The 13,230-nt window shown below is 36.3% G+C and overlaps 1 protein-coding gene across 1 annotated transcript in view; it reads left to right on the plus strand.

The window, feature by feature from the left end:
- Positions 1-13,230, plus strand: part of ODR4 (odr-4 GPCR localization factor homolog) — a 36,931-nt gene that overhangs the window by 8,181 nt on the left and 15,520 nt on the right. Inside the window, exons 4-9 of the mRNA XM_052654056.1 lie at positions 2,338-2,433; positions 4,980-5,086; positions 6,381-6,417; positions 7,186-7,326; positions 8,610-8,705; positions 9,543-9,611. Of these exons, the coding sequence (XP_052510016.1) occupies positions 2,338-2,433; positions 4,980-5,086; positions 6,381-6,417; positions 7,186-7,326; positions 8,610-8,705; positions 9,543-9,611 (546 nt within the window). The remainder of the gene's footprint in view (positions 1-2,337; positions 2,434-4,979; positions 5,087-6,380; positions 6,418-7,185; positions 7,327-8,609; positions 8,706-9,542; positions 9,612-13,230) is intronic.

The raw sequence follows: 13,230 nt of genomic DNA on the forward strand, positions 1-13,230 counted from the left end.
ACTTTCAGAGCTCCCTATTTGGAGGATTGATGTGCCAATAATTGAGAAAGTAATTTCAGTGCCTTAGTACAATGCAAATGGAGAGTAGGGAGATTGGAAAGAGCAGAAAACATAATTATAGTAATAGTTCAAGAAAAGATGACATTACCTAGTGACTAGACCCTTAAGCCTCATGAGGACAAGGGTCATGTCTCTTTTGCTTACGGCTGTATCCTTAGTGCCAAGCATAGTATTCCCATGGTTTGTGATGAGACACCAGAATAAAGGATAAGTGAATGGATGAATAAACAAACTGAAGCAGAGGGCTAAACTTCATTGCCAAAACATTTCAGAGAAAGAGCTAGTATTAAGATGATTTAGTGACCAACTAGACTGGCAGTAAAGACTGTGAGAGTAGAAGAAGGTTACTGAGACTTTTTTCCAGGGTGTCCAGGAAAGTGGTGGTGCCATTACACAAAGAAGAAACAGATTTGGGGTGGGTGACGGAAACAATAAGTAAATTCACTTAAAAGTGAATTGGATTATATCATCCAATGAACAGTGTTAAAGTAAGGTAAAAATAGAATTAGTTCCTTCTCCATTTAGCTTTAAATCTTCAAACACACATACTTGTTTATCTGCATTTATTTTGGGAGGTAGTGTTTAGGTTTTTTTTTAATCCATTAAATATTTAATATGATCTTCTAGTGAAATATTAAATATTTAATGGTTAAAAAATCTATATGCATCTATAAACATAAAATTTATAGGGCAAAGTGTATAGCCTTTTTGCCTCTCAAAAGAAATGGTTAATTTTGTTTATTTATGATTTTGAAAAGATATGCAGGTTCTCCCTGCTAAATATGAAAATTTCATTGCTTTTGTAGGTCAAGCTGTGTCTCTATAGTATTTAGAATTTATGAAATCAGAGGGAGCTATCAGCAAACATGTGCTGTGTGCTTCGTTGTCAGTCATGCCTGACTCTTTGCGACCCCATGGACTGTATAGCCCGCCAGGTTCTTCTCGCCATGGAATTCTCCAGGCAAGAATGCTGGAGTGCATTGCCATGCCCTCCTCCAGGGGATCTTCCCCACCCAGGGATCAAACCCAGCTCTCCCACATCAGCAGACATAATACAAATATATTAGGAGTTAGATTATGGTATCTAATTTTCAGAGAACTTTGCGTATACATTAAGTACATAAAAGATAACCAGAGCACTCTGATCTCTTGAGTATAGCTGGTAGGAAGCAATACCTGTGGCATGAGGAACTAGCCACAATCAGATGGAAGGACAATTAGATATTATAAAGGACAAACTGGTAGTATGTGTCAGAATCCTGAAAAATGATGTATAACTTTTTAGCCTGGTTATCCACTTCAAGAGATTTATTATAAGCAGATAATCCTGTGGACACAGAAACTTGCTAGGATTTTTAACCATTTATTATTTAAGCGTATGGAAAAGCTGTAAATAATATAAATAACCAATATCAATAAGATTTTTTAAATTGAGATAAATCTAAACAATAGGAAACAATGGATTTTTAAATTGTACTCCCTCTCTTCAAATCCCAGACTCTGCTGGATATTAGAGGAATACAGAGGTAGTTGAGAGTTAAGTTCTTCTATTAAGGAGCTCCCAGATTAACAAATAAGGTACACACATAACCATGGCACAGGTTCATGAGATAAGTTCCATGGGAAAACTGGAGTGAAATCCTGTATGAGTTTGAAGATCAAAGGATCGAGGAAGACAGCTTCCTCAAGCTGACTTTGAGGTGTGCAGTAGAGTTCCGACATGTAGATGTACAAGAGAAAGTCCTTCCAGGCTGAGTGAAAGATACAGAGTTAGAAAACCTAGCCATATGTGTGGAGAACAGTGAGAAGTTTGTGATTGATGCTTGAATATTTCATGGGAAGTAGTGTCAGATGAGGCTCTGCATATCAGATCTATCAGGTTTTAAAGAGTCTAGAATACCAGCCTAAGATAAAATCTGTTTATGTAGCTGATAGTGGAAGTCACTGAAAAATTCAGTAGAGATTTCAGTCTTTGATCTTTTGAGAAAGAAGTTCGTTTATTGCTGTAACTAAAGGGTGTCGTTATTAAATGGTTTTATTTATAAGGTAGTTTTAAGGTAGAAAGTTTAGAATACTCTAGGAAGATTGACACCTCATTCAACTTGGTTATCATCCATTTCTCAATATTTTAACCGTTTTTTCAAAGCCCTCATCTCAGTGCTGTGCATATAGTTGGTACTAGGTAGGCATTTACTGATCTAATATTTAGCTTCTCAAACACAGGTTGCATATAATGTCAAATGCTTTTGTTAGCTAATGCTGTATTTCTGTTTTTAGGTATCCAGGATGCTACCAGGGGGACTTGTAGTTCTTGGAGTATTTATTATTACAGCTTTAGAAATGGGAAGTGAATTTCAAAATACCCTGCGTAGAGTAAGTCTGAAATATCAAACATTCTTAAAGTTACATCTTAATTGTTGTATATGTTTACAGTGATCCTAGGCACGTTTAGCGGAGAAGGCAATGGCAGCCCACTCCAGTACTCTTGCCTGGAAAATCACATGGATGGAGGAGCCTGGTAGGCTGCAGTCCATGGGGTCACTAAGAGTTGGACACAACTGAGTGACTTCACTTTCACTTTTCACTTTCATGCATTGGAGAGGGAAATGGCAACCCATTCCAGTGTTCTTGCCTGGAGAATCCCAGGAACGGCAGAGCCTGGTGGGCTACCGTCTATGGGGTTGCACAGTCGGACATGACTGAAGTGACTTAGCAGCAGCAGCAGCAGCAGCAGCAGACACATTTAGATTAATTCTCTATGATGAGATTATGTTAAAACAGCCTTTTCCACCCAATTGCTTAGTATCTTGTAATATATGTCAATATATATTTTCAATCAAAGCTATATATTTTAAAAATATTCCTTATTTTAAAGATAATTTTTTACTATTGTGAAACAAGTTATAGAGGATTAACAATTTTTATTGTGCAATAGCAGTATTTTGCTAGAACTCCCATTTAGCTCCAAGTGATTACCTTAATGTGAAATTAATGTTTTGTAATTCTTCATCTCTTCAGTTCTCTCAGGATCCTGAGAATAAGACATAAAGTAACGGCAATCAGACACTTATTCTTTATTTCTGGACAGAGTATCTATCACAAATCACTTACTTTTGTTTAATTCCAGTGTCAGTCAATTGGGTAACATAGTTTACCAGTAAATATAAGGGTCCACAAACTGTTTCCCGTTAAGCCCAAACCTGAAGCAAGCTCTGGACAGCCAGCTTGCATCTCTTTTAGTACTCAAGATCCAGATAAGGGGACTTCCCTGAGGTCCAGTGGTTAAGAGTCCACCTTCCAATGCAGAGGATGCAAGTTCGATACCTGGGTGGGCAACTAAGATCCCACAGGCTGCAGGGCAACTAAGACCCAAAGCAACCAAATAAATATCTTTTAAAAATCCAGATAAGCCTTCACAAATTTATTTTCCACCCCAAGAAAGAAGGGGACCTCATTATCTTGAGACGTGCAAAACCCACCAGAATCCCCAAAACCCTTTCTTTAGTAAAAAGCGTACTGCTCAGAATCCAGATGCTGCAGATTCTTCCAGTTTTGTGACTTTCTCTCCTATCAAAAATCCCACCTTCAAACCTTTGATATTTGTACCTATGGGAGTAAAGGAAGAAAGAGATGATAATCCCTCCCCCTGGCAAGCTATTCAACCTTGTACCATTTTTACCATTTTAAATAAGTATACCTCTTTCACAGTTGTTCACCCTATTTGGCATTTTGAAATGTAAGCTATGTCCACTGCTGTGCATCATTTTGTGATTTGCATTGGGTTGAACGGCTCAGTGCTAGAGAGAGACAGATCCTCCTTCTTCTTGCTTTCTGTATCTCTTGTTTCTAAGAAGCATAGAAGATTTTAGAAGTGCTCTGTTTCAGAAACTGTAGCATTTTAGTTTCTTTCTTTCCATTGGCCTGCATTGAGGATATGCTATGAAGTAAGCTTGTAAAACTTGTCACAGTCTCCCATAAGGTCATTGCAGAGAGCTTTATTCATTGTATTACATAATCCTGTCTTTGAAGAAATTTCTTTTGATATCATTATCAAGAAAGTTGTGCCTATTCTGATCAACTGTTTAGCTTATGGACCATGTGAATTAGGGAACAGATTAGGTTTCTTCGTGCACAGTGTTTTTAGAAAGCTTAGAGCTAAATTTATGAACCCTCTCCCCATATCAAGTATGCATTTTTATCATTCTTACCTGTGGCATAGATTTATGTCCTTATTTCTGATTTTCTCACTTATGATTTGTGTTAGTCTGTATTTTATGTACCCTTGTATATTGCCTTACATTTTTGGTGACATTTAAATAAGAAAGGCCAAATGCGCTATATGCTCCATTTTTTTAGGCTAGAAATCACTTGTCATTTCTCATTCTAATTAAATAAAATCTTCATACGTCACTTAAATGTTGCATGGGTGCTAAGTCATGCGTGCTAAGTCGCTTTAATCGTGTCTGACTCTTTTTGACCCTATGGAGTGTAAGCCACCAGGCTCCTCTATCCAGGGGATTCTCCAGTCAAGAATACTGGAGTGGGTTGCCATGCCCTCCTCCAGGGATCTTCCTGACCCAGGGATCGAACCTGTGTCTCTTACGTCTCCTGCTTGGCAGGCAGGTTCTTTACCACCAGCGCCACCTGGGAAGCTCAGTTGCCCCAAATTGGGTTCAGTTGATCATTAATGACAGTGAATTATGTTTTTTTATTTAATACCCAATTTTTATTTATCTCTAAAAATGGAATTCAAATGATTAATAATCAGTTGCACTCTTTCTTTTGAAAGAAAGAAAATTTAATGATAGGACCATGAAATTTTAAAGCTAAATGGGACCTTAGGATTATTATAATTGTCTTTTTCTGCACTTTCCTTTCTTCTTTTATTTTGCGTTCAATTGTGTTTTCCTCTTTTTCAGCTAGTATTTGCTGTGGAAAAATCTGTGAATAAAAAGAGACTGTGGAATTTCACAGAAGAGGATGTCTCGGAACGAGTTATACTTCACTTTTGCTCTTCTACAAAAAAGTATCTTTTATTTAGGTGTTCATGTTTTAAAGTATATGATACTAATGTAATGTTCCTGCAACTTTTTTACCCAAATGTTTATTTAAATCATTTGTAAGTTTTCTGTAAATAACATGTAAATAGGACTGCCACTAAGAATAGTGTTAATGATTGCTAATTGTGTCTCATGTTGTAAGGAGTTTGAGAGAGGAGGCGGGGACTAGGCCTTCTGAATGCTTCACCAGCTGTCTACCCCTGTACATTAAAGTGCACTAGGTCCCCTACAGAGAGGTATAGCTTAAGCAAAGTAGTGCTTTTATATTGCTTACCTCCAGTTCCTATAGATAAAATGTTCAACTCAAAGCCCAGTTACATTGAGCTGGAAATTTTTGTTTCTTTGGCCAAGATCAGGTGACTCTAGAAGCCAGTTTTAGGGCCTTCTTAGCTTCTTTCCTAGAGAAGGCAATGGCACCCCACTCCAGTACTCTTGCCTGGAAAATCCCATGGACAGAGGAGCCTGGTAGACTGCAGTCCATGGGGTCACGAAGAGTTGGATATGACTGAGCGACTTCACTTTCACTTTTCACTTTCATGCATTGGAGAAGGAAATGGCAACCGACTCCAGTGTTCTTGCCTGGAGAATCCCAGGGACGGGGAGTCTGGTGGGCTACCGTCTATGGGGTCGCACAGAGTTGGACACAACTGAAGCGATTTAGCAGCAGCAGCAGCAGTAGCTTCTTTCCTCTACATGTTAGCAGGGCAAGTACCTCCCAAGCATGAGGCGGTTTTGCCAAGGGAGTGAAGCAATGTAAGTAAATTAGGACCTGCCAAAGACAAAATTCAAATAAGTGGTCATTCCTACTGAAGCTGAGCTCTTAACTCCTTTGATATTTAACTAGAATGTTTCCTGTACAGACCATTTGACCCAGTAAACATTCCAGGCTTGACTCCATTCAGAACAGCACTCCTGTTTGTTAAAAAGGGTGTGTATATGAGGACAATTTTGTAAGAGCTATCATTCTATTCATTGGGATGAGCAGGATTTATAAACAGTAGGAAATAAAGTATCCAAAGTATTATAGTCAAAGGAATTTATATATATAAAAGTATATATACTTGCACAAACACATGTATGCATATATATGTGTGTGTGTATACCTATCTTTAAATGTCATACCATGAAGTGGTATGATTTTGTAAAAATTTGGATGCGTATATTTTGGTTTTATTTTTGGATGGGTCTTTTTTTGGATTATTAAGAATTGCTTTTTTTTTTTTAAACTTTTTTGGTTATTTCTATCCTTAATTAGTAAAGAATATTTTGTCGAACTTATGATATTCATGATCCAAAGGTAAGAAAAAGTTCTCTTTATAAAGACTTTTCTGTGTTGCAGACTATTTTTAAATGAAAATCAAATTTTTGTTTTAATAATTCTCAATGCTGTCTCTTATTGATGTCCACAAGCACCCATAGTTTTTTATTTTGAAATATGCTTAATTTCTTTGCAGACCAGCAAAATTTTTGTTCTGTTTTATTGTTAGAATATTTTTGTTAAGCTCTCCTTATCTTGTTTATGGGTCCAGTATTATATTTGAGAGACTTGTAGTAAGAGTCTCTAGACTTGTGGGACCCGCAGTGCCTAAACAAACTGTCTGTACTCAGAGGAATCCAAACTAATCCTTTGCTAAGGTGTTGAAAAAACAGAGTGGAAAAGTGGCTGCAGTATTTTGTTAGCAGGGATAGGACAGAAGGAAAACATCTGGCACCTCATATAGTTGCTCAGTGGTTATTGATGCCACATCAGAAGCTTCAGAATTGACTCTGGTGAAGCTGCAGATGAGAACTACAGGACCAGTGGACCTGCCAGAATTTTAAACCAGCTTTTCACTGGGGGAGGGAGTTGCCAGGATTGCCTGGGATGTGTTGAAGAACACCAGACTTTTAATGCATGCTTTGTTTTTATTTAGTTCTAACCTGTTGCTCTTTGATGAAGGGATTTGACCAAATATGTTGGATAACAACTTGTATGAATTACTAGGCTGTACATTTTATGATGTTTTATTGCTCCGTGTGTTTTACATTAATCACGTATCTTATGTTTTCTTCTCCTTTGCTAAAGAGTTCTGCAAAACCGGCAGATTGGAAGTATCAAAATGGACTATCAGCTTCATGGCTTTCCTTAGAGTGTACAGTTTATATTAATATTCATGTCCCGCTGTCTACTACTTCTGTCAGCTATACTCTGGAGAAAAATACAAAGGTATCAGAATAAAATGAATTTTCTTTAGTGATTGCTGAATAGATGATCTGCCTTTATTCTGGTTGTCTATGATGTTCATTTTAGAATTTTGAAATTGCATTCTAATTATAATATTGTTACAGGTAACTGATTTGTTAGTCTAGCCAGATTAGTAATTTAGACGCGGGACAATGTCATCATACTACCATATTTAGCATAATAATAAGTGCTTCATAAATATATGTTAATTAACATGTAATATGTACATTGTCTTGGAGAAGGAAATGGCAACCCACTCCAGTATTCTTGCCTAGGAAATCCCATGGACAAAGTCTGAGCCTGGTGGGCAACAGTCTATGGGGTCGCAAAGTCAGACGTGACTTAGCAACTGAGCACATGTACATTGTAAAATATAACTATGTAAAAAAATACACTGTTTGGTCTTTTTTGTGTTCATCTTTAGTTGTTTTAAAAAAATTTTTTTTCATTGAAATATAGTTGATATACAATGTGTTGATTTGTACTGTGGCATCACTGATGCACTGGACATGAATTTGGGGAAACTTTGGAAGATGGTATGGGACAGGGAAGCCTGGCATGCTGCAGTCCATGGGGTTGCAAAGAGTCAGACACGACTGTGTGACTGAACAACAATTTCTACTGTACATCAAAGTGATTCAGTTATACATGTATATATACTCTTTTTCACATTCTTTTCCATTATGATCTGTCATAGGATATTGCATATAGATTGAAAGTTTGGGATTAGCAGATGCAAATTTTTATAAATAGAATGGACAAAAACAAGGCCCTACTGTATAGCACAGGGAACTATCTTCCTCTTAGTTTTGTTTTCCATCTTCCAGTTATGTTTTGTAATTCTGTACCATTCTTTTGTTCATAGCTTTTTTGTCTTTTTTCCTGTTGAGGAGGTAAATGGAGCTGGTTTATTGTTTCCTCTTTAATACTGTTGTATATATTTGTTTGAGGCGCTTTCTCTTTTCTTACTTTTTTTAACAGAAATTACTGAATTTTATTTGACTGGTTATTAAGCCACCTAAATCTGTGATATGTATGTTAGTTTGGGAAAAAGATTAGAAAATTATTATTTAATATGGGTTAGGTACTAAAAATTGGGGATATACTTTTTTGTTGTTCATGATACTGAATTTAAATGCCACTTTATTGAAACTTAGGGATATTTATCATTAATATTTTAGTGTATTAGGTGGGAAAAAGGCTCAAGGGAGTTTAACTGAGATGGCGTTATATCTGAAAGATGTTCATGTTGTGTTTCTTTTAAGAATGGACTTGCACGCTGGGCCAAGCAGATAGAAAATGGTATTTATTTGATTAATGGGCAAGTTAAAGATGAAGATTGTGACCTATTAGAAGGACAGGTGAGTCATGAGAAAGTCATCTTATGAAATTATTTGTGCTTAAGGAAAAATAAAAGCTGACTTATCTTTAGGTATTTAGGCCTTACCTTCATGAAAACAATTTTTATCTACTTCTTATTTCTAAGGTCTTTGAAACTAAAGGGCAAATGATTATCTCAGAAAATGATAGATTATTTCTGAAATCATAAGAATTTTGAAACCTGCAGGAGAGGGTGTCATCTAAATTTCTTCTGATTTCTACTTGGCAATCTCCTTACTTAAAACTAAAGTCGTATGTTCTGCCCTGATAACAGTTTACATACTAAGTTTGGCCATTTTATAGAGAGTGTGTATGGGGGGTCTTCTAAAATATCTTTGGTCTGAAGAGGAACTTTGGTGATTTCCCCCTTTGGAGCAGGGCTCAGTGAGCTTAATGTAAAAAACCAAGTAGTAAATATTTTAGACTTTGTAGGCCATGTGTTCTCTCTTACAAGCTATTCGGCTTTTCTGCTGTAGCGTGAAAGTGGCCACAGACAATACATACATCAACAATCTTGGTTGTGTTCCAGTAAAACTTTATTTACAAAGACTAGAGGTAGTTTGGATTTGATCCATAGGCATAGTTTGTGAATCCTTGCTTTAGAGAAATAAAAGTAGGAGATGAATGGTTTTTAAGGGTATACATTAAATTTGTAGAATATAGAATACACAAAATAATGTACCTGTAGAAAAGACTAACATAAAACAAATAGTAAGACTTTTTTCTCCTCTCAGTGTATGTTGGATAGCTCCTAAATTATCTTTCATGTTTCACTCCAATCTCAACAGTCTAATTTTTTAATTTCTGTGTCATTTCAGAAAAAATCTTCTAGAGGAAATACTCAAGCAGCTAATCATTCATTTGATATTAGAGTGCTAACACAGTTGGTAAATATTTTAAAATACTCCTTATCTAAAATTAAAATGCAGTATTTCTTAGCATAAGCTTAATGAAATCGTTTTTGTTTTTAAGTGTGTATTAATTTTTTGGCCGTGCTGGGGCTTTGGTGTTGCTGCATGGGCCTTTCTCTAGCTGCGGTAAGTGGGGGCTACTCTCTAGTTGCAGTGCCCGAGCTTCTCGTTGCGATAGCTTTCCTTGCTGTGGAGCACAGGCTCTAGGGCACATGGGCTTCAGTAGCTGTGCACATGGGCTCAGTATTTGTGGCTCCTGGGCTCTAGAGTGCAGACTCAGTTGTGGTGCACGGGCCTAGTTGCCCCGTGGCACATGGGATCTTCCAGGGTCAGGGATCGAACCTATGTCTCCTGTGCTGGCGGGTAGATTCTTTCCCACTGAGCCACCAGGGAAGCTGTGTTTCTCTTTTTATGCTTGTGATTAGAGAGTCAAAAAATTTTTGAGATGTAAAAGAGACTATAAAAAATGTTCCGTTCAAAGAAAGTTATTTCCAAGAATTTATTCCCAAGTTGTTTGTTGTAATAAAATCTATTGGAGTGTATTGCCTCAAGACTATTAAAATTTTGACATCACGTAGCTAGCAGTTAGGGAAAAAATGTACATATGTGTATGTATATATACATACATATGTGTGTGTAGTATTTTGTATGGTAAGTTTTGTGAGCAGAGTTGTAATTTTCTTAACTTAAAAGATGTGTGCAGTGATGTGCGAAGAGTTGTTACGTACCTAATTTGAAGCAAATCTATATCTCAGTTTTGGTAAAAATCACACAGTATTAGCAAGGTTTCTATTTTTATATTGTTGCTTTACTTTACACATGTCTTCTCAGAAATTTAAATTTGGATAATTATTCTTAAAAGTATGTATACATTTGATTTTAGTCCTGCTTGAAATTATCCTTGAAGCTTGATAGCGTGTAAAGTACATTCATGATTTTAGAAAACTTTTCATTTCAATATTATACTGAAAATGTTGAAACAGGGAAATGCTACCAGAACTTGTATTTTTTTAACTTAATAAAATAGACTTAAAAGCCATTTGTCACAGGAGGGTGCTTTCATTGCTGCTTTTCCTTCTTTGTGTTTAGCAATAGAACATTACTAAATTGTCAGACGTATGTCACTAAGCATTTCTCAATTTTTCTTCTCAGGAACTTAAAGGTATTTTTAGCCTTTAGTTTTCGTCCTTCTTTTTCGTTTTAGAAGTGTTTTTTTAAGTTTATTCCTCTACCTGTATGCTTTTTACTAGTTATACTTACATGACCTCTTTGTTTATTAAACAGTTCAATTAAAATTATTTCAGTTATAGAATTGCAGTTAAAAATGTCTGGAGAGTGGGAATATAGAGAGAAGAGTAGAAGGTAATATCATGAGATAATTTATTATATAATAAATAATAAGTAGTCAGTAAGTATTTGAGGTCACTTTTTTCACCCTTTATCAATTTTTGTTGATTCTTTCTTGGCAGCATAGCTCATCTTTTATTTTATGGTCCCATTGCCATTAGCCTTACAATCTAATTGTTTTACCTAATTCATCACAAGGAACTTAGTCTCTCTCTTTCCATTTATTCTTATCCAAAGTGATTCATTCTCTGAATCCTAATACCTTTGTATATTTCCTGGGATATCTTTCATATTTCTGATCTGTCTTGTATATTACCTCAGATTATCCTTTTGGAATCACAATTTGCATTCATTCACTGTTCATTTACTTATTAGTTTTTTTTTTTTTTCAGTTAATATTAAGTGTATATAAGGGGCAGACACTAATTGTGTTATTCCCCTTGTGTAAAATTCCTTAGTTGCTCTATATGTACTAGTTCGAATTCTGATTCAAGGCTTTTTGTGGCCTCAGCATGCCTTTTCATTATTTTCTAACTTAACTATTTTAGATGTGTGCTTTCCATACCTTTAAAGTTCTGTGTATTTCCCAAGTCATCTGTCTTATCAGTGCCATTTTTCCCCTTATTATCCAGACTGTCAAAGTCCTACCTGTACATTAAGATAAAGCCGAAATGTTACCATTTTCGTGAGGTTTCACTTGGTTACCATAACCAGAGGGATCTTTTGTTTTCCAGAATATAATATCAGCATCACAGAAATTCCTCCACTTATGAATAGGTTCGATTTTCAAAGTCTGCTAGCTGGTTTGTTCCCAAGTCCAAAGAAACCAAGACGGGTTGACATTTATAGAACCCAAATACATTTCCACCAAAAAGGAGAGAATCAAGTCCTTTTATCTTTTAAAAAGTCTTCTCCTTGATATGTGTGTGTGTATAGACTTTTATATATACAGTCTAGTCAATTTTGGAAAATAATGTTCTGATTTACACATATATAAATATATACATATATAATATACATATATAATATATATGTTGCCACTGTGCTAATATGTACTGTAAATTAGATATTAAATATGTAAAGTGGGGCGTTACTTTTATACAGTAGAGTTATGTTTAGTGGATGAAGGGAGCTCATTACTCCTCCTCCACTCCATGTATTGATTTATCAGTGATCTCTACAAGTATCACAGGAGGCTTATTCCAAAGAGTGCCAGCATTGTCACCCTGTTACTTCATTTAATGCTTGACAGTTTTGAGGAGACCTGGAACCTTCTGAACTGTTTGGCCTGTGACAGATTTTTTTACCCAGACCTTGATTTTTTTTAGGCTTACATTCTTTAAAAAAAAAAATCAGCCTTTACCTGAATTACATTGGAGTCACCGGCAGACGGTTAGTTAGCAGTAGTTAAGTTGCACGAATTTTCTTTTTTTCTTCAGAGTTGACTGTATTGTGGTTTTTTAACCAAGTTATTTATTTATTTATTTTTGGCCGCTCTGGATCTTCATTGCTGTGCGCGGTCTTTCCCTGGTGGGCCGAGCCGGGGCTACTCCTGCAGTGCAGGGGCTTCTCACTGCGGTGGCTTCTGTTGTTGAAGAATAGACTCGAGGTGCAAGGTCTTCAGTAGTTACACCGTGTGGACCCAGTAGTTAATGGCAAATAGGCCCTAGAGCTTGGGCTCAGTCGTTGGGGTGGGTGGGCTTAGTTGCTCTGTGATATGTCGGCCCTTCCCGGATCAGGGACTGAACCTGTGTCCCCTGCATTGGCAAGCGAATTCTTAACCACTGGACCACCAGGGAAGTCTGTTGTTGAATGGCTTATTTCACGTGCACTTAGAATATATATTTGTACCACGTCCTTTTTTTTTTTTAAGAATCATGATTTTTGTTTCCGGTATGATTGTACAGATCTCTAGTAGTACTTTTGAGGTTTCACTGCTCTCCTTGTTTTAGCGCTTATTGAAATGATAAGGTTTAAAAATGTCTGTGAAAAAGCTCAAAGCCAAGCATGAACTAATACTACTTAGATTAGAAAAGAATGGGTCTATGAGATGAAAGTGATGATCACTGGTATCATTCTCTGGTGACAGATATAGTTGACCTGCGGAGTCTGTAACATTACTTTTGATTTATGAAAGTTATAAGTTGAAAGTATAAATAAATGAATGTTTATATGTTGCTTGTAATTTTTCTGTATTTATCACATCCTGCTCTGTATTTCAGTTATTTTTTTTGCAGATCTTGCATTA

This window comes from Budorcas taxicolor, chromosome 16 (genome assembly GCF_023091745.1).
Source record: "Budorcas taxicolor isolate Tak-1 chromosome 16, Takin1.1, whole genome shotgun sequence".
In the NCBI taxonomy this organism is placed as follows: domain Eukaryota; kingdom Metazoa; phylum Chordata; class Mammalia; order Artiodactyla; family Bovidae; genus Budorcas; species Budorcas taxicolor.